The 25,920-nt window shown below is 37.1% G+C and overlaps 1 protein-coding gene across 1 annotated transcript; it reads right to left on the bottom strand.

Annotated features, from left to right (window-relative positions):
- Positions 1 to 10,502: 10,502 nt before the first annotated feature.
- On the bottom strand, positions 10,503 to 25,474 carry LOC138377004 (hyaluronidase-4-like). Its single transcript, XM_069461658.1, has 5 exons — positions 25,335 to 25,474; positions 20,971 to 21,037; positions 17,636 to 18,586; positions 13,605 to 13,694; positions 10,503 to 10,931 (listed from the first exon to the last, which is right to left on the bottom strand). The coding sequence occupies exons 1-5, from the start codon at positions 25,472 to 25,474 to the stop codon at positions 10,503 to 10,505; spliced, it is 1,677 nt and encodes a 558-aa protein (XP_069317759.1).
- Between the last annotated feature and the right edge of the window lie 446 nt (positions 25,475 to 25,920).

Genomic DNA, 25,920 nt, shown 5'->3' with positions numbered 1-25,920 from the left:
GTGCCCATCAATACATGAGTGGATTAATAAAATGTGGTATATGTATATCATGGAGTTCTACTCAGCCACAAAAAACAATGGGGATCTAGCATCTCTTGTATTATCGTGGATAGAGCTAGAGCCCATTCTACTAAGTGAAGTATCACAAGAACGGGAAAACAAGCACCACATGTACTCACCATCAAATTGGTATTAACTGATCAACACTTATGTGCATATATATAGTAGTAACATTCATCAGGTGTCAGGCAGATGGGAGGGGGGAGGAGGGGATGGGTATATACACTCGTAATGGGTGCAGTGTGCACTGTCAGGGGGATGGACATGCTTGAAGCTCAGACTCGGGTGGGGCAAGGACAATATATGTAACCTAAACATTTGTATCCCAGTAATGTGCTGAAATAAAAAAAAATTTTTTAAAGTCTAACCTGAGATTATTTATATAAAAATTCCACCAAAGCCAATTTAAAAAGCATATATGACCAGAAATTGTTCTTATTGCACTTTATGCAAACAATCAGGCCAAGCATAATAATACTAAAATTTATTTTGCAATTAAGTTGGTTACTATGATTTATCCTTGGTAGAAATGGAAAACTAGAGAGAAAAAAATTATGTTTCATAAGTACACCTGTTATTAGATTCTATCCTTGTTCATTGTTTTTGAGTTTTCATTATTTGCCTATAGTTTGGACTAAACTCTGAGTACTTTCCTGACTACAAATCTACCTGACTGGTTTTCTTCTTTGTTTTCAAGGATTTTTCATGAAATCCAGTCCATGCTTTCTGGATTGCTAAAGTTAGACGTGTCAGTCTTGCTAATTTTGCTCATACTTTATATTATAGCCAAATATATATTAAAATGTTATAAGAAAGCAATGACAAAAGCAACCAGTATAATGATGTTTGAGAACTATGACACCAGGCCTGGGACTCATGAATATCTCAAGCACCAGGCTATATACTTTCTCTCTTCATATCCTAGTCAGCAATCTTTGCCCCAATCCAGCAAGAAATAGCCATAGTGGTTGGTGTCTCTGTACCCCTCAAGACTGAGAAGTGACATGGGACAAGGGGAGTGACACTGAGAGGATACAGAGTACTTATAAAGATGTTTTTATTTTCCCACCTTCAGACCAAACCTCAAACTTCCTCCCTTCTCTAATGAAAAGCTATCTCAATTTAAAATCCTCTGAAGGGGATGGAATCTTAAAAGATATTCCTTATCCTTAACTGATGTTATTGACAATCAGGCAAATGCCTCACAATCTTAAAAAAATAAATCAATACAGATGAGTGCCGAACAATTATCAAATAGATTATGCATTGGGCCACACAGACTTCCTACAGTCCACTTAACTTTGACCTTTTGGCTTGCATTTATCTCCCATTAGATGGGACATATGTGCAGTTAGGGATAGTTAAGGAACTAAAAGACAATTCGTTCTGCCCTGGCACTCACAAAATTTCTGGCCAGATTAATTCCCAATGCACTACTTGTAAATTTCACTCTGGAGGAAATCAACATAACTTAGGGAATCCTCCAAGGCCCACACTGCACCTAATGACACTCCAAATGGATTTTAGAGATTTACTTACAGCTTTAGGGTAAGGTTATTGTCTGTATATTTAGTGGATAGACTAAATTCCATTCTCTGTTTGGTTATTGTCTGTATATTTAGTGGATAGACTAAATTCCATTCAACTACATATGTTGACACCATGATAGTGGCAAAGAAATTAATAGCTGAGATTTTCCTCATTTTGGCATTCCTTTATATATTGAATCAGAGCAAGAAACTCATTTTTTAGGAGAAATTAACCACTTACTCACAAAAACTGTGGAATATTCCTTAAAATTTCATACCATCCTTAACTGCCAGAACAAGTGTAACATAAAATTTTCAATATAAATAAATTTTAAGAAAAAAATCTGTCAAGAAATTAGACTTAAATGGCTAAAGGCATTAATTTTGGCCCTTAAAAATTCTGGAATTTTCCAAATAAGAGAAATAGAATAATCCCTTTTATAGTTTTTGGACACCCTGTATCTACTGGCATCTCAAAACATTGTATTCCTGGATTGAGTGAACATTATGGGAACTTTAGTGAACAATTTGATGTTATGAATAGCTGTATACAAGAGCTAACTAATATACTTGGATCATATCATCAGCAGGTCAAAAAGGTATAACTGACAACCGTTCCCATTGACTGAGACAAACCTTGCCTTTTTTTTTTTTTTTTTTTTTTCCCACCAGAAGATAGGTTTGCATCAAGATTTTAGAAGAAAGCATGCACTGTTACCTTGCTGGAAAGACCTATGAAGTACTGCTAACCACCTACATGACCATCATAATAAAAGAAAAATCTTCCTGGATTCATGTGAGCCACATAAAGCTAAATCCAGATCATAATTCCTAGGATAACTGGAAGACCATCCTTACAGGTGACTCCATAGTAAGGATTTCAGAGCCAATTCCAAGGCTCTAGAAGCAAGATGACATCACAAAGTAGACAGCTTTCCCCAAGATCACAGATCAAGAACTTTGTTTCCATCTATTTTTCCTCTTTTGAGTCTCTCTCCTCCCTGGAAAGGGGACCTCTTTTTTAAACAATAACTACCTTTTCCCCCCATTTATTGAAAAGTTGACTGAAGATTACTGATATTAATCTATCCTACTGTCCCTCTGGTCCTCCACTACAGTCTGTCTTTCAATTCTCTCTCCTCTTAGCCTTACGGTTTTATTAACAGGTCAAGCACAAACCTGACACCTCCTTATATCAGTTTTGCAAATCCTGGTCATGTTAACTAAACATTCTGATTGCTGGTTATGTCAACATCTAGATAGCATTAACAATATTAACTAGTTTTTATTTCTGCCAGTGTGAGCACCTGGTAGACCAACTGTGGAAAATGGATAAATGGAAGTGTATGATATCCATGACCAGAAAAACAATGTCACTCTACCTTTCTTTCTGGTAAGTTCAAGCATCCAGGAAAAACCTCTGTGTAAGCTGAAGGACTGTCCTTTGTTCAGGTAAAGACAATGGAAGCAATTTTTTTCCTTTGTGTTAAAAATAGACATGGTAATGGACCTTTCCTAGGTGACAAACCAAGGCAATATTGCAATCAAACCCTGTGTTTTAATTCCACATGCAGCATCCTCAAACTTCTCATGGAGGTCATAAGTGGTTCTAGCATAGCCTGTTAGGGCACAAACTTTTAGCAAATCATCAAATGTTTTGGTTGATTCATAGGCCATTGTTGCACAATGTTGGGTAGTTCAGCTACTTCCCTGATTAGGCTACCTAACGCCAAAAATTTTATATGAGTAGACCAAAAATCTGGACCAATTTGGTCAGGTGACAAAACTGAACCTCATAGCTGCCAAAGCCAGACTACAGGTCTCCTATGTCAAATATTTCACAACATAGTCTGCTCTTACAAACTGATAGTAGCACATGAAAATGGAGATGTTCAGATGCCAATAGGACCAATGAAAAAAGTTGTGAAACACACTGGACCTGGGGAATTGTAGGTTCCACTCTAAACTTGTTCAGGAACAATACTGGTCTTTATCTTATGTGGCAACAAGTTATATAAAAGATTCCTACCTAAATGGTCAGGGCAATATGTGCTCAGATACCTGGCTCCTTTTGTCACTAGATACTTACATGCCAGCCAAATTACAAAATTGGGCTCCTGCATTAATAAAGTCATTTCACATAAACATATCAGATAAGACTGCATAGAAAACCTGATTCTGTGTTGCTATTTCAAGTTCTTTTCAGCGCTAAGGACCTTATTCCCAAATTTTAGAACTTGTGCCATAGAAAGGGTGATCCTAAATCTTTTCAGGTAATAGAATAAAAGTTTAATATCACTATGAAAATGTTGGAAGCACTCTAATCAGAAGTAAATAACTTAGCTTCTGTTGTACTCCAAAATAATCACAACCTTCATATTTGACTTCCCAACAAGGAGGAGCTTGTGCAATTACCGCTGAAAAATGCTGCCTCTATGTGAATCAAATGAGACAAATAGTGTCTAATTTATACCATTTAACAGAAGAGATTAAGACTCTTCATAAGATAAACTAGACTCAACAATTTTATTGGACTGATCTATTCCCAGAGTTGGGAGATTGGTTTAATAGGATACGGGAAATGTGTCTAGATTTGTTCTTTCCTGCTTATTTATTCTCATTCTAACATACATTCTTCTGTCCCTCTGAAGATCTCTTACCACTCAGCTACCAAATTGATTCTTTTCTCCACAGCCACCAATTCAGGCTTTACTATGAGAAACTTACAATGAAGTTTCAAACAAGGGAAATGAAGGTGTTCAAAACACTCCACTTTGGCATATTGACTATTTTGAGCTGCATGTGACTGAGAAACAGCAGGTGTAGGAAAGACTCTCTGATCTTCCTCTTTCTGCCTGAAGCAAAACATAAAATTTCCCATGGGAAAGATGCCCTCCCTGTATCAGGAAGAGGAGAACATTCTTACCACTGAAGACTGGGAGTCAATGCTGAAATGGATCAGTAAAACAAACCCACTAAAATAATCCTTATCTTCAATTAGTTTTCTTCCTATATTTTCTAGTCATCTTTGCACAAATCCCTGCCCCTAGAAACTGAAACCACTTTTCCATTGTCTTGTCAGTTCTCTATAATTTATTGTTCTTTGTTTAAAAATTATATAAGCTCTTGGTCTTAACTGCTTCTTTGGGTCTTCATTTTTCCTATGAAGGCTTCCATGTGACCAGAAAAATATTAAATAAAATTTATATGATTTTCTCCTGTTAACCTTTTTTCAGTTCAATTCATAGGCTCCAGTAGCTGAACATAAGAGAGTGAAATTATTTTTTAAACCTTACACCTGGCACATAGAAAGTAGCCAATAAATGTAAGTTATTCCTGCTATTATTAATAATATTGTCCCTTGCCCCTACCCACATCTGTATGAAAGACAGTGAAAACACGAGGTCAAGCCCAGAACCATTTACTCAGTCACAGAACTGCTAGTATTCAAGCTTCCTTTAGAAATTAAGGGAAAAAAGTAATCAAAATATGTGAGCCGATAAGGAATTGTTCTGACGGAAATGAAATACTCCACAAGCTGGGCACGGTGGTTTGTGTCTGTATTCTCACCTATTTGGTAGGCTCAGGCAAGAGGATTGCTTGAGCCCAGGCATTCACGTCCAGCCTGGGCAACAAAGCAAGACCACGTGTCCTAAAAAACAAAACAAAACAAAACACAGAAAAACTAAAACTGAAATACTTATCAAATTCATACTACGGTGGAGCCAGATTTGATGATGGTGTGTGCTTTATTAATGACGAGTATCACCACATAGTGTGCTTCTGAGAAGGAACATACATGAGGAAGTCTACACGGATCATGGCTCTATCGGTATGTCAAACTGACTCAGCCTTAGGGTAAATGTCATTAATTTGACTGCCTCTTTGCATCTTTGTGAGGAAGTCCACGAAAGAAAATGCCCTATTCAAGCTCGGACTTCCAGCTTCCTTCCCTCAGCCCAGTGGAAGTATTTTTCTGACTTACAAAATATGCATTATATGACAAGTTTTCAGTCTTCTAAATTAGATTAGTGGAATAAGTAAGTAACATTTAAGTAAGTGACATTTAAAACAAATAGTGGCAAAATATATTATTAAAATAGAATCCAGGTGGGGCATGGTGGCTCACGCCTGTAATCCTAGCACTCTGGGAGGCTGAGGTGGGAGGATCACTTGAGGTCAGGAGTTTGAGACCAGACTAAGCAAGAGCGAGACCCCATCTCTACTAAAAATAGAAAGAAATTAACTGGACAACTAAAAATATATAGGAAAAATTAGCTGGGCATGGTGGTGCACACCTATAGTCCCAGCTACTCAGGAGGCTGAAGCAGAAAGATTGCCTAAGCCCAGGAGTTTGAGGTTGCTGTGAGCTAAGCTCACCACGGCACTCTAGCCCAGGCAACAGAGCAAGACTCTGTCTCCAAAAAATAAAAAAATAAAAAAAAATAGAATCCATATATTTTCTATAGTGTTTGGTAGTTATATACCCATCTCGCCAAATAGGACAGTTGTGTTTCAATTTCACAAAAGAGGAAGAAAAGCAGTTACCAAACATCAAAGAAGCAAGAGTTAACAAGACTGTTTCCCAGTGTCAAAGTCAAACCCACTTACTTTGGCTATTAGCATGTTGGTTACATCCACGAGATATAAGCAATCATTAACAACCATTATTGCTGTTATTAAAATAAACAATACATCTATCATATAGCATATATCATAAATGTATGACAGATACTTTCCAGAAATAAAAATTCACTACAACTTCAACCTTTTAATGACATTACTAAGATGCATTACTATTCATAGTTATCTCTGCCCCACTACATTACTCCATAAAAGCCTCACATTTACCCTTATGGATAAGAAAAAGAGGCAGTTATTTTTGCCTCCTCACCAAAAACAGAGGAAAATAGGAGTGCCCTATGATTATCACCTGAGACATGAGAAACAGGAACTCAGTGCTAGAGCAACTGAAGAGCAAGAATCTGGCTAGTTGATGACAGGATGGGAGTGTCCCTGAGACTCACCAACTAGCAAAAGGCACAAGAAAGGAAGGAACTCTGAGAGGATCTGGGAAATTAGCTATGAAAATCCCCAGGGAATATTTATTAGGATTGGGGGCTGTTCTGCTTCAAAATCTTGAAAGAGTTTGGACCAAGTATGAAGTTGGAGGATGGGGACAAAATTTACTCAAAACAAAACAAAAAATCCAGAACAGAGAGCAAGAAAACTTCAAAGGGTTAAAAAGAAACTTCAAAAGGCGCATGCTCAGTTGTAAACATAATTACAGAGCAGTGGGTCTCCTAAGGTTGCATCTAATTAGTGCCTTAGCTTCTTAATGCTTATGGTTAACAAAAAATATTGTTACTCAGTTGTGGATGTCTTGTTACTTGCTTTCATTAATAATTCTTAACATGCAATAGCTAAAATTTCAAAATTTCAAGCTATAAGTCATATTTATTGATGGCATAAACAGTTTTAAACAAATGTGTGATATTTGTTATAATTTTAAATATTTATTAAAATTTCATTGAAACAGTATTAACAGCAAAACAATTTCTACCATATTCCTAAAATCTGACAATCAATAACTAATTTTGTAGTCATCAAATGATTTTCAGTAAACAATCAATTATGACATTTAAGCATTACAGCAACACTCTGGGGTAAGAGTTACTCTCATTTCCCGAACAAGAAAATAAGCATTAGAAAATATTTAATAATTTGGTCACCAGCCCAAAGCTAGAAAACCCAGTTCTAGCTCATTCTAAGGCTCTTGCTCTTTACGCTGCCCTATAGTGGACCAGTCACTATCATTATAAAGATTAAAATATGCAACAAATGCAGGACATTTTCTAGAGAAGGGGAATGAATGTTTTCATTGTCTGATACAATATATAGAGGAGGGAAATATTTCTATTTGTAAAATGAGCCATCATACTTTGCCATTATAAGCAACCCCACTTTAAAAAAAAAAGGAATTAAGGCTCATCATCTAAATATCTTCAAAGATATGCATTTAGGTACACCCTAGTACAGTACTCTTTCCTGGAACCAATCTGCCTGATTTTGGTTTAGATGACTTTAGCAAAATAGTTGCCTCATTTTTTAATTTTTTTCTAACTCAACAACTGTTTTTTGTTTATTTACTCCAAATCATTAGAGGTGTTAGCCTGGTAATTAAGCTGTGTTTCATATTTTGACTTAGTTTACTCAATTTTGATCAAGAAAATGGAAGTGCTGTATTCATATTTAATAATTGTCCACATCATGAGACCTAAGAACTTAAGAAGTCCTTGAAACTAAGAAACAAACATTTTACCTAAATTAGAGGTAAGTTTGAATCATTTATGGTGGTCTTATAACTCCATAAGACGTGTCATATAACTTTCTCAGAAAAACAAAATAAAGAATGTGTGAAGTCTGGGTCCATTAGTACTGGCCTAGAAATTTTTGTGCTATAAAGCATGTGACTTGGTAAACGCCAAAGATTCTTTCTAAGATAGTGTAGTCACATCAAAATAGTGATCCCTTAGGTTTGAAAAATGTCAATCAAACACAGGGCATATGGCTAAGGCTCACATCACTTGGAGATTACCACCGTATATCCCCTGATGTTACTTTTGTTGGACCCATTTAGGAGTCTCTGCCAAGCCTATACTACTTCCTGAGAAGTCACAACTTATTAAGCAGTAAATAATATACTTGTGCCTGGCACCAGACAGCAAAAATTACTTTGTGGTCACTAATTCACCAGTGCTGTCCACACTTGGGTTCAGTCCCTGGTGCTTACCAGAGTGCATGTCAGCAAGGCGCCCACTGTGAGGAGCTGGAGCATTGCTAATGAGCTCCCTGTGAGCGACAGCATTAATCAATTGCAGGTATAAACACCCAAGAAAGTCCCTTTGTTATTTTTTAAAAGCAAAGCATCAGGTTATATCTAGGTTATATTTATATGCAGGTAGTGTAGGCAATCTTCTGTGTGACATAAGGTTTTAATGCCTTTGTGTTATTCCCCCAAGCTATGGCTGTTGCCTGAGATTTCATTCTCAGCCCATGTTTAAGTTTAAGGCATTGATACTTGTTAAAAAAAAAAAAAAAAAAAAAAGTGATAGCCACACCATACATATTTCTGTAGTGCTTCAAATTTTTGCATTTTCTCATTTAAATTTCATAATACTTCTGCTAGGTAAGTGGGACAGGTAATACTGTCCCATTTTGTACATCAACACACTGAGGCACTGAGGTCAAGGAAGGTTAAGAGATTTACTACTTACTGGCAAATCTTTTTTCTAATCTTAACTGTATTCTAAATCTTAAATCTCAATCTTAACTGCATTTCTAATCATAACTGTATTCTAAAATACAGATATCACTGGGAAAGTCAGTAATGGAAGCTATTAATAGTCATTTAGAGTCTGGCATAAATGAATATCAGGTTTTGAAAAATTTGTGTACAGACTTTTATGGTGGATAGGGTACAGTGGTGGGTACACTGATGTTTTAAAACACTTGGAAATAGCTTGCCCTTCAGAAAGGAAATGTGCCTAATAAGATGAGACCCAAACTGCTGGTCCTTTTCTCCTGAAAGAAAACAGGCTATAGCTACTAAAGAAAGAAGCTTACCTTAAGTTTAAGAATGTGAAGAATGTACCAATAATCTATAGTAATCTTTTGAAATGAACATGTCGTCCCTTAAAGTTTATTGTTTCTGCCCAGGTGTAGTGACTCATGCCTGTAATCCCTTAACTTTGGGAGGCCAATGTAGGAGGATTGTTTGATCCCAGGAGCTGGAGACCAGCCTGGGCAACTTAGCAAGACTCTATCTCTATTTTTTAAATCTTAAAAATATTAGCTGGGCATGGTGGCACATGCCTGTAGTCCTAGCTAATTAGGAGGCTCAGGAAGGAGAATCGCTTGAGGAGTTCGAGGTTGCACTGAGCTATGATTGCTCCATTATACTCCAGCCTGGGCCACAGAGCAAGACCCTATCTCAAAAAAATGTATTGTTTGTTCTAAAAGTAAGTTTATTATCACTAAAGAAATGAAGTTGTTTGGTCAAGTATAGAAAATAAGTTTCATAAAAGAAGGTGGTGTTTAACTTTCAAATCTAGAGTCAAGATTATTTTGTAAATATTTAGATAACTTTTTAAAAATCCTTCCAGATAGTATTGATTTCCTATTGATGGGGCTCAGAAAACAGTACCCCAAAATGAAGGCCTCAGAAGCAAATTTTTTTCTCTGACCTTCCTTTGTCCTCCTGCCTCTCAGTCCCATTATTCTGTGAAGCTAGCCATAGGAACCACAGTAGAATCCCTCTTCCCCAGGGAGCTCATAAAGACCAGAACACCTTTTTCCCTTGAAAGCCAGCCATAAAACCTAAAATTATTCTACGTAAAAACTGGCCATATAGTAATTTTCTGACCTACTTTGTTTGAATCTAAGACCCCCATTCTAGAAAGGGTCCTGCCCCACGCCTAGAAGGAAGGAAGGAAGGAATGCTCAGAGAGGCCAAGAAGAATCTAGACAGACAAGCCTTGCTGAGTTCCACCACTCAGCTTGTTAGCATTAGATCATACCCTTTTTGTCCAATTATATTTCCACATGGCTGTCCATACTTTGTTGAAGCTAAAAATGGACAATTTCCCATGTATCTTTGAGTTTTCTTTCTGAAGTCTCCCTTGTATACATGTTAAAATAAATTTATAACTTTTTCCTCCTATTGATCAATTTCCCTCATGTCAATGATTTTTCAGCAAACTTCTATGGAAACAAAGTTTTTCAGCAAACTTTTATGTTTTTTGTTTTATTTTGTTTTTTGTTTTTACTTTAAAGCCAATAGACATTTAGAAGAGACTTGAAATTAAAGAGAAAATGTCAACATTTTTTACTCTTCAGTATTTCAAGGAAAAATTAACATTTTAGTAGGGGGCAACAAGATTTCAGCTGAATCACAGATAAGACCATGCTGAGAAAAACTGATAAATTATATTTAGCAGTAGGAGCCTTATTCTTCTCTTTTGGGAGTTCTGAAGTCTGATAGTGGCAAGACTGTCCATGCCAGCCATAATAGCAGTGACACACAAATCCATTCTTCATGTCTGTTATTATATTCAGTTTAATGTTTTCAGAAATGATGAATCTGAAACTCTTGTTTTGGATGTATTTCTTGCCACTGCTTTCAGGCAGATGCAGATAGGAGGAGGATTCAGGCGTTTTTCGAACACATCTTCCATGATTGTTACATAGACTTTCGCTGCAGAGCTCAGCTGCAGATGTCACGTTAACAGCATAACGGCCCAAAGACCCTTGGATAGACTGTTGCACAGATAAGCAGTTCTCCTGTAGGAAAAACAGAGATCTACTCAAAGCGTTCTCAAAATGTGATTCCATTATCCATCATCCAGGAGGTACTAATGCCTGCAGTTTTGTCTTTGGTGAGGCCAAGAAGGAAGAACATGTCAATAGACTAATTATTTAAATAAGGGACTAAGCCTTTATAAGATCATATGACTGATGAGCCATGCCTTTGTGCTTTTTTTCTTTTTTTTTTTTTCTGCTGTATCCATGCTAAAGGGACAGCCATGCCTTTGACTATGACCCAACCAAACGCATGTCATTTCCAGAGGAAGATGATCCCCATTTTTCCACTATACACTATTCCCTGATATAAAGAGAAATTTGTAGTAATGCCTTAAAAACATATTATTATGGGATGATTTGTTATAATTTAACTTTGTGAAATATTTTCAGGGCTGATACTCAAAATATGATAATATTTGGTCAGATTTTTCTCCATCTTATTATAACTTTACCAGGGGTGTGTGTGTGTATAGTTATGGACAATCTTTAGTATTATATGTTTTTTGAATATTTACATAAATATATATCATGTGGGTATATTTTTATACAACTTGCTTTTTAAACTTAACATTTTCAATTTTTTTATGTTAATACATGTATGTAGCTCTGTTTTTTTCATTTTAGCTGCTGTTCAGTATAATACAAATATACCATACTTTATTTATCTATCAGTCAGTTTATAGGAGGTAGAATATAATAGATCATTATTTACAATGAAATGCCTGAGTCACTTGTACTAGAATATATGGTTCAATGATACTAGGTAAACATGTCTTCCCACAAGTCTGCTATTAGGTATTTTATTGATGTGTCCACAGCATTGGGCTTTCACACTAGGACACACTTCTACCCCTAATGATCACACTGTGCTCCAAGGATGGGCAAGCCTAATTGAAATATCAACAGCTAACCCAGAAGAGTCTAGATGAAGTCTTAAAAAATGCCTGCCTTGATCCATACAGGAAGCACCATGGGAAAATTCTAGTAGATTCATTAATAACATAAATTGAGTTTTCTATTAGCATTTTAATTATTTTATCAATATAAATGTTAATTTAGAACAGTGGGATATTTTCTCAGTGAAAAGAGGCCCCAGAACTATGAATCCAGCTAGTAAAGATTTGGGAGAATCAAATGGAAAGTCATAAGACAGAGTAAAACTCTTAATGACAGGTAGGTAGTTGAACAAGGTATCACTTTGGGCAATAGCAAGTACTGAAAATCATGTAAGCCTGTGGTCCCCAATCCCCAGGCTGTGGACCAGTACCAGTCTATGGTCTGTTAGGGATTAGGCTGCCCAGCAGGAGGTGAGCAGAGGGCAAGCAAGTGAAGCTTCATCTGTATTTACAGCCGCTCCTCAACGCTCACATCACTGCCTAAGCTCCACCTCCTGTCAGATCAGCAGCAGTGCTAGATTCTGCATTATGGTGAGTTGTGTAATTATTTCATTATATATTACAATGTAATAACAAAAGAAATAAAGGGCACAATAAATATTATGTGCTTAAATCATCCTCAAACCATTCCCCACCCCCACCCCCGGTCCATGGAAAAATTGTCTTCCCTGAAACTGGTCCCTGGTGCCAAAAAGGTTGGGGACCACTGATGTAAGCAATATTAACTGTTATGGGCACATTCAATCTGGGCCAGCCTCATAGTATATTTAGAAACAAATGTTATTTTTAGTAAGGACAAGACCCCTTGTCTGAGGCATCTGAAGAAGTTTCTAGTAAGGATAGAATAAAACAAAACAAGTAAAATATTGAACCAAAGGAAGGAAGAAAGGGGAGGAGGAGGAAAGGAAGGAAGAGAGAGAGTGAGAGAGGAAGGAAGGGAGGGAGGGAGGAAGGAAGGGAGGGAGGGAGGGAGGAAGGGAGGAAGGGAGGGTACTGGAGTACTACTCAGCCATAAAAAGAAATAAATTAATGTCTTTTGCAGCAACTTGGATGGAACTGTAGACCATTATCCTAAGCAAAGTATCTCAGGAATGGAAAAACAAACACCACAGGCACTCTCTAATAATTGGGAGCCAAATGATAAGCACATATGGGTACGTAGAGATGTGAAGGTCATTGAAACCCAAGAAAGTGGGAGGGTAGAAGGGGGTGAGGAGTAAAAACTTACTTTTCAAGTACAATGAACACTATTCTGGTTCATTGCCCTGACTTCAGCATTATACAAGGTATCCATGTAACAAAAACATTTGTACCCTGTTAATATTTTGAAATGAAAAAAATAATTTAAAAATTATATCAAAAAATTTTAGAATTCTTTTTTTTATCTCATATATATTATGCCATGTAATCTACCAAAATTTTGCAGAGTAGGTTTTCCTTTAGTACAATTTTGTAGATGGAGAAGCTGAAACTCAGCAATTTTTAGTTAACATGCTGAAAATTATACCCCTAGAATGTAAACATCAGTTTCTCACTTAGCTATCTTATTGGAAAGACTGTGTTCTCTTTACCCTTCTACTAACCACAGTGGCTGGTGTACAGTAGGTTCTCAAACGTTAGACCCTACAGTTTTTGAACTTCATTAAAGTCAAGAGAGCAATCAGCAAAGATTTGGCTCTGACGTGAAAATTTTTTTAAGAAACTAAACTAGTATCTACAATGTATTCAAGATGCTGACAGAGAAATCCCTGCTTACCTTTGAAGCAGAATAACTATATCCTCCCCACAGTATTATTCCTGCTGCCCCCAATGCGGCGCTTTCACCAATTGTATGTACTAAGTCCTCCTAGAAAAGAGAAGTGTTCAGAGTAGTTTCTGCCAAACTAAATTCACTCATTGGTAATTCAGTAATAAGACTCAACCTATCAACTCTGGTATAGAACACATTAATAATGTTATCTTTGTTTCCAAAAGAAAGGACTATACTGCATGATCTCACTTACATGTAAATCTAAAAAATCTGATCTCATAGAAGTAGAGAATAGAATGGTGGTTATCAGAGGCTGGGGTGGTTAGAAGGGAGAATGAGTTGAGGAGATGTTGGTCAAAAGATACATAATTACAGTTCGGGGAATAAGTTCAAGAGATCTATTGTACAGCATGGTGACTATAGTTAACTATGATACATTGTATTCTTGAAAATTGCTAAGAGTGTATATTAAATGTTCTCATCACAAAAATGATAAATATGTGAGGTCATGCATTTGTTAATTAGCTAGACTTAACCATTCCACGATGAATATATACTTCAAAACATTATGTTGTACATGATAAATGCACACTAGAATATTGTATATCAATTTAAATAAATGTGAAAACAAAGCACAGACAAAAAATAATTTATTTTAAATAAAACTCTCATACAAAAAAATAAAACAAAGGCCTCTAGGAGAATTGGAAAATGTGATTCTGGCTTGGATTTCTACATTTATTGGATAAATTTGTAAGATGTTCCAGGCAATGTTCTAGACACTGAAAATCTAAAAAGGAAATAGATTCCAGTTCCTGTTCTTGAGGGAATGCTTTAACCTAATGGTTGAGACAGACATATAAACAAGTAACTACAACATAATAAGTTAATCTTTATACTAGCAGTACTCATAAGGCATACATAGATTAGAAAAAGTGCATAATACTGCATGAAAGAGTCTGGAATGGCTTCCTTGAACAGATGAAATTCTAGATGAGCCTTTGAGAATGAGTATAAATTCACAAGACCGACCAGAGAGAGAGAGGAGTTTTATGTCCATAAGTGAGAATAAGGGTAGAGGCTCATATGCAGGCAAGAGCACAGGTCATCCAGAGAACTTCCAGTAAGTCCTTGTGGTAAAGCACGTGGGATTTGCAGAGAAGTGAAAGCATAGGAATCCTTGTGAATAAGCAAAATTGAAATACGAAGAAAAAATGCTATGTTAAAGTGTTAGGACTTAACTACAAAAATTTTTAGAACAGAAAGATACAAATTTGCAACTATGCAATATATTTTTGGTCACGTAAAGAATGCATTGGAAGAGAAGCTCAAGATGGTGCAGGCAGGGACACCAGTTAGGAGATGACAAAAATTGTTCGGTGAGAAATGATGAGGTCTCAACAAAGGCATTGTCAGTCCTTGTAAAGCAAAGGGAACAGATTGAAGAGTTATTTGGAAATTAAGATGGATACGTTTTAGTTACCAATTGGATAATGGGAAGAGAAGGGAAGCATCCAATGGACTCTCAAATTGAATGACTAAGTGGATTATAATTCACCATGATATAAAACGGAGGAGGTTATGTTCATGCTTATAGGCAAAGAGCAAAGAGGTGGGACATGGAGAGAAATGGAAGATAGAGGGAATGATTGTTGGAGCAATCTGCATTCTTTCCTCCTCTCCCAGGTGTGAAGAGTCAGAGATCCAGGGCAAAGGTAGAGCACTGGAAAGACCAGAATGAGTAAATGGCCATGCCACAGCGAGCTTTTCTGCAGTATAGAAAGGTTCCAGTAATGCTAATACTTGTGTTCTGCAATGTGTCTAAGTAATACAACAAGAAAAGAAATCATTCTTCCTTTGTGCTAACTAGTATCACACTCCATAAACATAAATCTAGTCTCTTATTTAAATTGAGACATTTCTGAAAGAAAATACCAAGCTGAGTTAGGAAAAAAAAAAAAACTTGCATTGTAACATTTTGTTACTTAGACAATAGGTGAGGAAAACTCATATTGTTTGTGGATATGTGAAACATGGAAGGCAATGGAAAACCATTAAAACAATTCAATATAATACTCAGGTAATTCTATGCTTTTTAGTGAGTAAAGTATGTGGTCTATTGATTTCTGATATAGAGCTCGGAAAAGATACTTAATTCATCATTTCTTCAAAAGTCTAATAGCACAAAAAATGAGAAAGCTATGAACAAGGCTTTCATGAAAATGTGGCTCATCTTCTTTTCCCATTTTGTCTCAAGATGAACTATCTGACTGCATGGATGGTTATTATTTTCTACTGTTCTTACTAATAACATATTATTCCTGACAGAATGTGGGCACTCAATAATTTTTGAATGAATAAATATAACCTAGTCTTTTTCCCAGAAAGCTTTGAGAAAGTGACATGATTTGAGAGATCTGTCACTTGAGAAACACCTTAGAGAGAAGACTTTGGTAGGCATGACTGATGTCCTAAAATACATGGAGAACTGGCTTTTTTGAAAGAGGGATTTGATTTATTCTGTGTGGCACTAGAAGGTAGAATTAGAACTAGTGGTATAAAGTTATTCAGAGACAAAATAGATTCAACATACTCAAGAACTTATAGGAATTAATGTTGTCCCAGAATGCCAGTTTTCCTTCTGATAGAGAAAGTGTCCCATCAAAAATCAGAGGACTAAAGCAGAGGCCACATAAGAAAGGCCAGGAGGAGGATTAGATACCTATGACACCTCCAACTTTTTGCCATGATGCTATGATTCTTTTTCTCCTAAATTTATTGAATGAACACCCCATTTTGAGTTGTTCTGCATTGATGAAAATGTTAAGTCTAACCAATAATATTTGAGTCAATAGATTATATTCTGAAATGTTTGAGGAAAAATTGCTACTGCTTTTCAATGCTCTTATCGCAAATATAAGTGATTAAAGAGAGTGAGCTGTCTATCCAATAGCCCTGCTTCTGTGTTGAGTACTGGAATAAAGAATTTTAGCTCTCAGGTATAGATAGAGCTTTAAAGGTTTTCTTATCTAGCCACCCATCCAATGATTGAATCCTTACAATAACATCCTAAGTGACAATCTAGCTAAAGTTTGAACACTTCCAGCGGATGCAAACCAATTATCTTCTAAACAATTTCATCTACACATTTCTGTACATCCTACTTAGTATTAAGTCTAAAGGCAATATCTGTCTCTTTATATAAACCATGTTTAATGCCTTGACACTAACCACTAAATTGCATTGTAGACTCTTAAAAACAAAATCAACAGAATCTGTTGTTTTTTCAGTTAGCCTGATCAATCAAAACATAAAAATGCAATATAACAAAAGAAGTAGTTGATTAATTATTTACCCTAAGCTCTATTTTCTATATTTTTGGAAAATTGCTGTTACCCTTTCATATTAAGAAGATGATTCTAGGGTTAGGTGCAGTGGCTCATGCCTGTAATCCCAGCACTTTAGGAGGCTGTTGTGTGAGGATTGCTTGAGCCTGGGAGTTTGAGATCAGACTGGGCAACACAAAGAGGCCCCATTTCTACAAAAAATTTTCAAAAATTAGCCCAGAATTGTGGCGTGCACTTATAGTCCTAGCTACTGGGAAGGCTGAGGCAGGAGCCTTGCTTGAGCCCAGGAGTGGGAGGTTACAGTGAGCTATGCACTCCACTCCAGCCTGGGTGACAGAGAGATCCTGTCTCTAAAAAAAAAAAGAAAAAGAAAGAAAATAAAAAGAAGAAACTGATTCTAAAATTTCTCCCTGGTTAAAACTGATATATTTATATTATTTAACTCAAGCTTAGAAGCTGTTCTGCTGGAAACTCTTGTAAGTGCTAAGCTGATAAGAACCATCATCTGAAAATGGAATTGTCAGGGACAGTTTCAGAATTGAGTTGACATTTGAAGAAATGCAGGCCTTTAATGATAGAGTATCATTATATTATTAAGGGAAAAAAATCCTAAAATATTTATTTCTAGACTCTGTATAGTCATTTTACTAAATTTCCATTTTTTATGTGAGTGACTATATTTTTTCTTACCTGTGACAGAGCTTCAATACTATGCAAATAAAATGGTCTGGAAAAAACAAAAACTGGCAACACATAGTCTTGTCTAGCCATTTCAGCAATTCTCATGGCTTCTCTAACTCGATAATGAACAAATTTCAAAGCATTTAAACTTGATTTCAATATTTTATCCAAATATATTGAAGGATACAGTGCTGTGCTTTTTTCCCACAACCACAGGAGTTGGTCGTTGCGGATAATTTCATCATTTGGGCAATTACCTGTGTACATCTCTGGATTTATCCTGTAATCATAGTTATAGCAGTCTGGATAGAGATAAAATCCCCATAAACATTTTGGTCTCATTTCTAAAGCCAGTGTGAGGGTAACGTTCATAAAACTCCTTCCAGCGTTTTCAAATTGCTGTTGGGCAACTGTTTGCACTTTCGTTTCTGACCAGTCAGGATGGTGGTTTCTAGTGAAGGTGAAGGAGTGTTTTTTATATATTATTTTGCTGCCCCAATTTCTATCCCATTGGGGTTTCCAACTTTCCCAGTCAATAACAACAAGTCCCACTGATCTCCACCAAGGGACAGCTTCTGCAATGTCCTTGGCAGCTTTCCTAAGGTGTTTAGAAAGGCTCATGTTCTGTGGTATCCCTCCATTAAAGGATTCTTTGTCTTGAGAGAAATAAGGGTAATACCCTAATTCATTTGGATAAAATATGGCAATTGTTGATCCATGCTGAGTCTCTAAAGGATTTGATATAATGTTAAATACTTGAAGATTCAAATTCACATTGAAGAAATGCTTACAATACATTGTTGGGGCTGCCCAGAAAATGTTGAAAGGCTGGTTCTTGAACACTGGAGGCGTTGCTGGCTTGAGGGCAGCCTGAGTTACTAGGATAAAGAGCAGCAGCTCTCCTAACCATGCCACCCATGGGTACACATGACTTGTAATTTTCAGCATCACAGCAGCCTCCTTAAAAAGGAGAAGAAAAAAAATTATACATGACGGATTCAAATGTCTCTCTAATTTTATGGCACATGATGAATAGACCAAATATTTCTAAGGACTTATAAGGTTCATTGACATCTAGGCCTAACTTATAATTTTATCTGAAAAAGGGTTTTGGGGGGATTTTTTTGGTGGGGGGGAGATTTGTTTTTTTGCATTTTTACTTGAAATGTGAAAAAAATATCCAGCGAATAAAAACTAAAAAATTTTCACACAAATCCTCAGCTTTGCAAAGACTACCTTCTTGCCATTCTGGTTTAAATTTCCTATAACTCTGAGTACACTAACCCAAGCCATCCTGTACTGACAAGCCTTCAGCTGCAAGGGCAACTAGAAAACAAAGTGTGTTGCCGTATCTCCTTATCGGTTACTGGAAAAGTGACTCCAAGAATATGCCCACTTGAAAATTAACAAATACTGGCATTTTGACAAATACTAAATAGAACAAAAAGAAATAACAAACTGTACTAACAGTAAATAATACCTTGTATAGAATTTGAAACATACTGGCCTCAAAGGTTTGTTCCTTCATCTGTTTTTAAAACAGCAGTTGCAGTTGGAACTAGCATAGGCTGAAACACAAAACAGGTAGAGATGTCAGTTACCTGTTGTTGATTATGAATGTTGGTGCTATCATCTTCTCTCAGGCACATAAATAAGGCTAAAAGCCTATTAGTTGTTTAACTCTATGGTTTTCCCCTGAAGATATTAGACTGTATTTTCAGCAGCTAAAGTCCAAATGAATCTTGACTCTCGAGTCCCCTCTAATTAGTCAGTTGAGACAAAACTGCCAAAGAATCTTCCCCAATGTAAGGACTAACAGTTGATGTATGCCAGCCAATAAGGTCTCTTCTTGAAAGCAGTATGGTTGGAGTTCTCTATCAAAATTATTTCATCATATACACTTTTTAAAATTAAGGAATCACAGATTTTTCTCTGATGTCATAAACTCAGTCTTCCTTTAAAAGCCACACGTTGCTTCTTATGTAGTTCTTAGTGTCTTTATTTAATGTATTAAATGTAGGAAAGACATGACCAAAATCTTATGTAAACTTTTGCAACACAGCACCCCAAGTTTGCAAAGAAACTTGAGTAAGCCACAGGCTTTCTGTACATTGAATTTTTTAATCAACAAATGTGAATGACAGTTTATCCTTTTAAACAAATTGGATATTATTGAGACAATTGACTTCATGTGGCATTTGTATTATGGCACCAGATGTTCATGAGTCTCTAAGTCAACAGAGATGGCTTCACTCCCTTAATGCTTCTCCAACCATGGGATGTTAAATGTGACTCCCTCTCCCCACCACCTCCCCACAAAAAATAAGAGTAAATCTTCTTCATTCTTTTCCTGTTGTTCAGGGGAAATGTAAGAGTGCCCACTCTCCATAAACATTATTCTTTACCTCCCTCTTGTCATGACTGGACACTGAGTATATATGCCTAATAAACTGTGATATCCTTGGAAAAAAATGTGTGAAATGTCATACAATAAACTTTTTAGAGACAAAGGTGCTAAAGGTCCAAAATATTGTGCTTTAGTAAAATCCAGTTACAAGTTTCCTTTTCTAGGAGATTTTAATCATGTTTTCTGTATATATAAATGATGCACAATATGTCTTTGTCACTAGCCTATGGAAAACTTATTATTTTGGCATCATCTTGGTCCCCTGTATGCGTTTTTTAACATGCTTCTATACAGTAAAAACAATTATGCATTATAAATCATATGAATTTTTAAATATAATGATTTCTTTCCAATGCTGCTTATTGAGTTTTATTCTTTTTTATAGGCATTTTTATTAGTCAAAGTATAAAACTAGATCTATATTTTCTCACTTATAACATATGTATACATATATACGCATATCTACATACCCTTGAATTTTTATTCAATAAATCTTTATGGAATATATAATATGGTTAGGACAATGATCCAGGTCTAGAGATGCAGTGGTGAAACCAACATAATTCTACATGTTGCAAAAAGTTATAGATACTTAAACATAAAATACAAAAGTATAAAATTCCTAGAAGATAACATAGAGGTAAATCTAGATTACCTTGGACATGGAAGTGACTTTTTAGATACAACACCAAAGGCATGATCCATGAAAGGAATAGTTGAGAATCTGGACTTCATTAAAATTAAAATTTTCTGATCTGTAAAGGACACTGTAAAAAATATGAGAAGACAAGCCATAGACTGGGAGAAAATATTTGCAAAAGATATATCCAATAAAGAACTGTTATGCAGATATATAAAAAAACTCTGAAATGCAACAATAAGAAAATGAACAACCACATTTAAAAATGGGCAAAAGACTTGAACAAAGACCTCTCACCGAAGAAGATATACCTATGGCAAGTAAACATATGAAAAGATGTTCATCATCATATAGCATCAGGGAACTGCAAATTAAAACAACATGAGGTAAAACTATATGCTTATTATAATGGCCAAAATCCAGAACAATTCCAATTGTAAATGTTGGTGAGCATGTATAGCAACAGGAACTCTCATTCATTGCTGATGGGAATGCAAAATTGTACAGAAACTTTGTAAGACAGTTTGCAATTTCTTACAAAACTATATATATTCTCACTATACAAATCCAATAATTGTGCTCGTTGGCATTTACCCAGGTGAGTTTAAATCTTATATCCACACAAAAACCATCACTTGAATGTTTATAGGCAGCTTTATTGCCAAAACTTGGAAGCAACCAAAATATCCTTCAGTAGGTGAATGGGTAAATGATGGTACATCCAGACAATGGAATATTATTCAGTATTAAAAAGAAATGAGATATCAAGCTCAAGACATGGAAGAAACTTAATGTTACTAAGAGAACTGAGTAAGTGCATTACTAACTGAAAGAAACTAATTTGTAAAGGTCACATACTGTATGATTCCAACCAAATGACTTTGTGGAAAAGGCAAAAATATGGAGACAACAAAGAGATCAGTGGTTGCCAAGGGTGGGGTAGCAGAGAACATAGAGGATTTGTGGGGCAGTGAAACTATTCTGTATAATCCATAATGGTGGATACATGTCATCATACATTTGTCAAAACCCATAGAATCTACAACACCAAGAGTGAACTGTAATGTAAACTATGGACATTGGATGATAATGATGTGTCAATGTAGGTTCATCAACTGTAACAAATGTACCACTCTGGTGGGGGATGTTGATAGTGGGGGATGTTGATCTTGGGGGAGGCTGTGCATGTGTAGGAAAAGGGAGTGTATGAGAACTGTCTGTACTTTCTGCTTTATTTTGCTATGAACCTAAAAGTTCCCTAAAATGTAAAGTCTACTGGATTGGAAAAAGTTACAGATACAGCTGCATTCACTGCAGCTATGTTTGTAATCAAGAAATGCTAAAAACAACATATATGTGATCAACAAGGAGTTTGTTAAACATATTGTGAACTATATTATGGTTCAATTTCATTGAATAGTATGAAGTAAATATTTTTTTTCGGTCTCTTTTTTTCAACTTTTTTGTTTTGCCATGAAAGTCCTCATAAGAAGAGAGTCGGTTTAAAGAGCCAATTCCAGAGTGATACCTGTCAAATGTCTCCTGTTTCAACTGCAGCCATTCACCCTCCCACTTCAACCCTGCTTGGCAACAGAATAGAGAAGTGAAACACACTTCCCGTTCCTCCTAGAAGATTTTCTTCCAACAGATTTAAGCCAGAGGAAAGAGAAAAGAGTTAACTTTTATTAAACTATGCATTTAACTTTATAAACTTAATTAATAGACGAAGTGCTAAAATCTGGTCATTGTGACCAGGGCTCTATAGATGACTGTAACTTTGAAAGGTTTGTTCTGATGTTCAGTTTGATCTAACGTGCTTCCACAAGTTGTGAATGGAAGAGCCATGGTCTGAAATAGCTGTGAGGAGACACCTGCCCCTTCCCTGTCCACTGGGATGTGACAAGTAACAACTAGCAATAAGAGGGCTGAGGAGGGAAAAAGTCCTAGAGATGGATGGACGGTGATGTTTGCACAACAATATAAATATCCTTAATGTCTCTGAACTGTACATTTAAAAAAAGGCTAAAGTAAGTTTTATGTCATGCGTGTTTTACCACAATTTTTCAAAAGAAGGATGAAAGAATGAGTGCTGCAGGGGAAATGGTGCCCTAAGAGGACAGCTGGTTTTCTATTATAGTAAGAAAAGAAAGAGAACACTCAGAGAGATGCATTTGATCTAGGGAATTTTCCTGATTGCATATTTTAAGTTACAGAGAACATATTGGACAGATTTGCAGGGTAAGGGAGTGGCATGAATTTGGCTCTATTAGAGGGTATAAAGAAAAATATACAAGTGACAAAGAATAACCTACAAGTTTGAGCTTCATGTATTAAAATCATCATGGAATGAGTTCTGATGGATTTTTTTTTTTTTTTTTTTTTTTTTTTTTTAGAGACAGAGTCTTGCTTTGTTGCCCGGGCTAGAGTGAGTGCCGTGGCATCAGCCTAGCTCACAGCAACCTCAAACTCCTGGGCTTAAGCAATCCTTCCGCGTCAGCCTCCCGAGTAGCTGGGACTACAGGCATGCGCCACCATGCCCAGCTAATTTTTTCTATATATATTTTAGTTGGCCAGATAATTTCTTTCTATTTTGAGTAGAGACAGGGTCTCGCTCTTGCTCAGGCTGGTCTCGAACTCCTGACCTTGAGCTATCCACCCGCCTCGGCCTCCCAGAGTGCTAGGATTACAGGTGTGAGCCACCGCGCCCGGCCCGATTCTTTTCTTTTTTTAATTTTTTAAAGTATTTTGTAAAGACAGGACATGCTATTTTTCCCAGGCTGGTCTAGAACTCCTGGCCTCAAACGATCTCTCACCTCGGCCTCTCAAAGTGCTGGAATTACAGGCATGAGCCAACATATCCAGCCAAGTTCTGATGGATTCTTAAAGGAAAATAAATAATCAGTTCCAATTATATTCTCTTTCTTCTCATTGGCACTATGATCTGAATGTTTGTGTCCCCTCAACATTCATATGTTGAAACCTAGTCCTTGATGGGATGGTATTATAATACAAACGGGGCCTTTGGAAGGTGATTAGGTCATAAGAGAAGCGCTCTCATGAATGAGATTAGTGTCCTTATAAAAGAGACCCCAGAGAGTGTCCTTGCCCCTTCCACCGTGTGAAGACACAGTGAAAACATGCCATCTATGAACCAGGAAGCAGGCCCTCACCAGATGTCAATCCGCTGGATTTGATCGTGGACTTCCCAGCCTCCAGAACTGTGAGGAATAAATTTCTACTGTTTATAAACAACCGGATTAAGCTGTTTTTATAGATTATAGCAGCCTAAACAGACTAAGACAATTTTTATCTCAGACATTTTGTAGTGGGAGGATCTAGGGCATCATTTTGTCAGTAGCTTTTTTGGAGTTCTATGGGCCTTCTTTTCAGTTCTGCCAAGGACAGTGACCAAAAGTGAGGAAGATATGGTTTTACCATGTTTTTCCTTATACATTTTCTTCAACTGAAATGTGAACTGATTAAGATGGTTCTAAACCGGTTTTATATATGCATGTATATACGTTTGTGTGTATCCTATATATGAGTCCATAATCCTTTGCAGTTGAGAATTTCATTCTTTTCACTCAATGACAGCAAATCCTGTGAATGTCTTTTCAGGGAGATATATTTTTTATTTTATGTGGAATCATCAATCACTGAGTTCATTATGATGAAGTATTATTAAACTAAGTATCCAGTGAAAATCATGCCTTGGGCTGTTGCTATTAATCACAGCACTCCCCTATCACTTAAAAATACTGGCATGGACCCTGAATAAGCTGAAAATGCCATGGAGATGAATTCTGAGATAATATGTTCAAACCTCTTATATACAACACAAATCCTGTAAAGTTATGTATTGTAAACATAGATAGATTTTCTTTCACCTGCAGGTTATTTATGGTTTGGGTTTTCTCAGAGAATAGAATAATAGTAGTTTTAGGGAAAGAAAAAGAAGAGAAATACTAAGTAAAGCAGACTTGCTTCAGTAGAGCATTTTGCTCAAATTTGCCCGTATTTTCAATTTCTAATGAAACGACAATCCAGGACACAATTCAGATTATTTAAATTCCTCTTCAAAAAATAAAGAAGTAACGAATTCTCCTAAAAGCCTCTGAAGTTTATCATTTCTCCAGAAATAAGTAGGAAAACTGCTATTTGTCATATAAGCTTTAAATTTGGGGAAAAGAAATTATATCGAGAGCTTCACAGTTTACAGGTGATTTCAAATAGAGACTTATTTTATTTAATCCTCACAAGAAAAATAGCCCCAGTGGACCCCACATTCTGCCCTAACCTTCCAAAGCTTGCTACTTGGGAGCCTGCAGCCATCACCCTCCCTCTCATGAGCGGGCAGCTTCCAGGAAGTCCTCCAAGGTAAGTGTCCCCAATCCTGCACCCACCCAGCTCTCTCTCCTTAGCCCTAGATCATTGGTACGATGGGTCAGAACTCTTAAAACCAGGTTGTTCTGCCTCCTGGCTTTGGATTCTGTGGATTCCACAACCAGCTCAGAAAGGGCAGCATGAGGAGAAGCAGACCCCATGTCTGAGGGGTGAGTGAGGGGCTGGAGTGGAGGCCCCAGGGCAGGGAGAGCAAAGGGCAAAGTGCCTTCCTGGTCCTGAGAGGCCGGGGCAGAGAGGGAGTTTGGGTGCTGGGCCACCTGGCTGGGTCCCAGTCATTCACAGCTCCCTGGCTGCTCTGCCTGGGGCCGGCTTTCACTCTGCAGATCTCCCTTGGACTATTAATAGGAGTTCTAGAACCAGGGTCTGCTCCGGGGAAGGGACCGTTCTCCACACCCATCCGTCACTCCTACTCCCCACCCACCATTCCAGACCACTGCAGCATCCATGGTCTGCACCCTCACCTGGAGGGACCCACTGCGCCTGACTCCAAAAGACTCCCACCTTACAGGAGCCCCACTCCTTGGCTGGCTCCCTCCCAAACCCCTAAGGGTCATGCCCCTTCTCCGTTCTCCTTGCTAATCCATCAGTGGACCCCAATTTCACACCCTAAACCCAGGCCGTGCCCACTCATTCCCCTGTGGGCCCCTCGCTTCACTGAAGTCCGTTTTGGTGCCATGAGTAACATCACACCTTCTGGAACCCGGAGTTCACAGTCCTGGAAGGGCTGGCGGCTCAGGGCGTGGGCGCTGCCTTCCCTCCAGAGCTGAACAGCGCCTCTGCGAGTCCTCCCACGTGAGCCTGCAAGAGCTGCTGGACCGAGAGCAACCCCTGCTCGAACCCGTG

This window comes from Eulemur rufifrons, chromosome 29, assembly GCF_041146395.1.
Source record: "Eulemur rufifrons isolate Redbay chromosome 29, OSU_ERuf_1, whole genome shotgun sequence".
Classification (NCBI taxonomy): Eukaryota; Metazoa; Chordata; class Mammalia; order Primates; family Lemuridae; genus Eulemur; species Eulemur rufifrons.
Note: the sequence above shows the minus strand (reverse complement) of the source record. Positions and strands in the feature narration are given on the sequence as shown.

Excerpts from the sequence above, each read along its gene's own strand:
- LOC138377004 (XM_069461658.1), bottom strand. The coding sequence starts at position 25,474 with ATGGGTGTGGAGAACGGTCCCTTCCCCGGAGCAGACCCTGGTTCTAGA. Across the intron at positions 18,587-20,970 it reads CCATAGGTATATCTTCTTCG|GAGGCTGCTGTGATGCTGAA; the intron begins GTGAGAGGTCTT and ends CTCCTTTTTAAG. Across the intron at positions 10,932-13,604 it reads ATAGTTATTCTGCTTCAAAG|GAGAACTGCTTATCTGTGCA; the intron begins GTAAGCAGGGAT and ends TTTTTCCTACAG.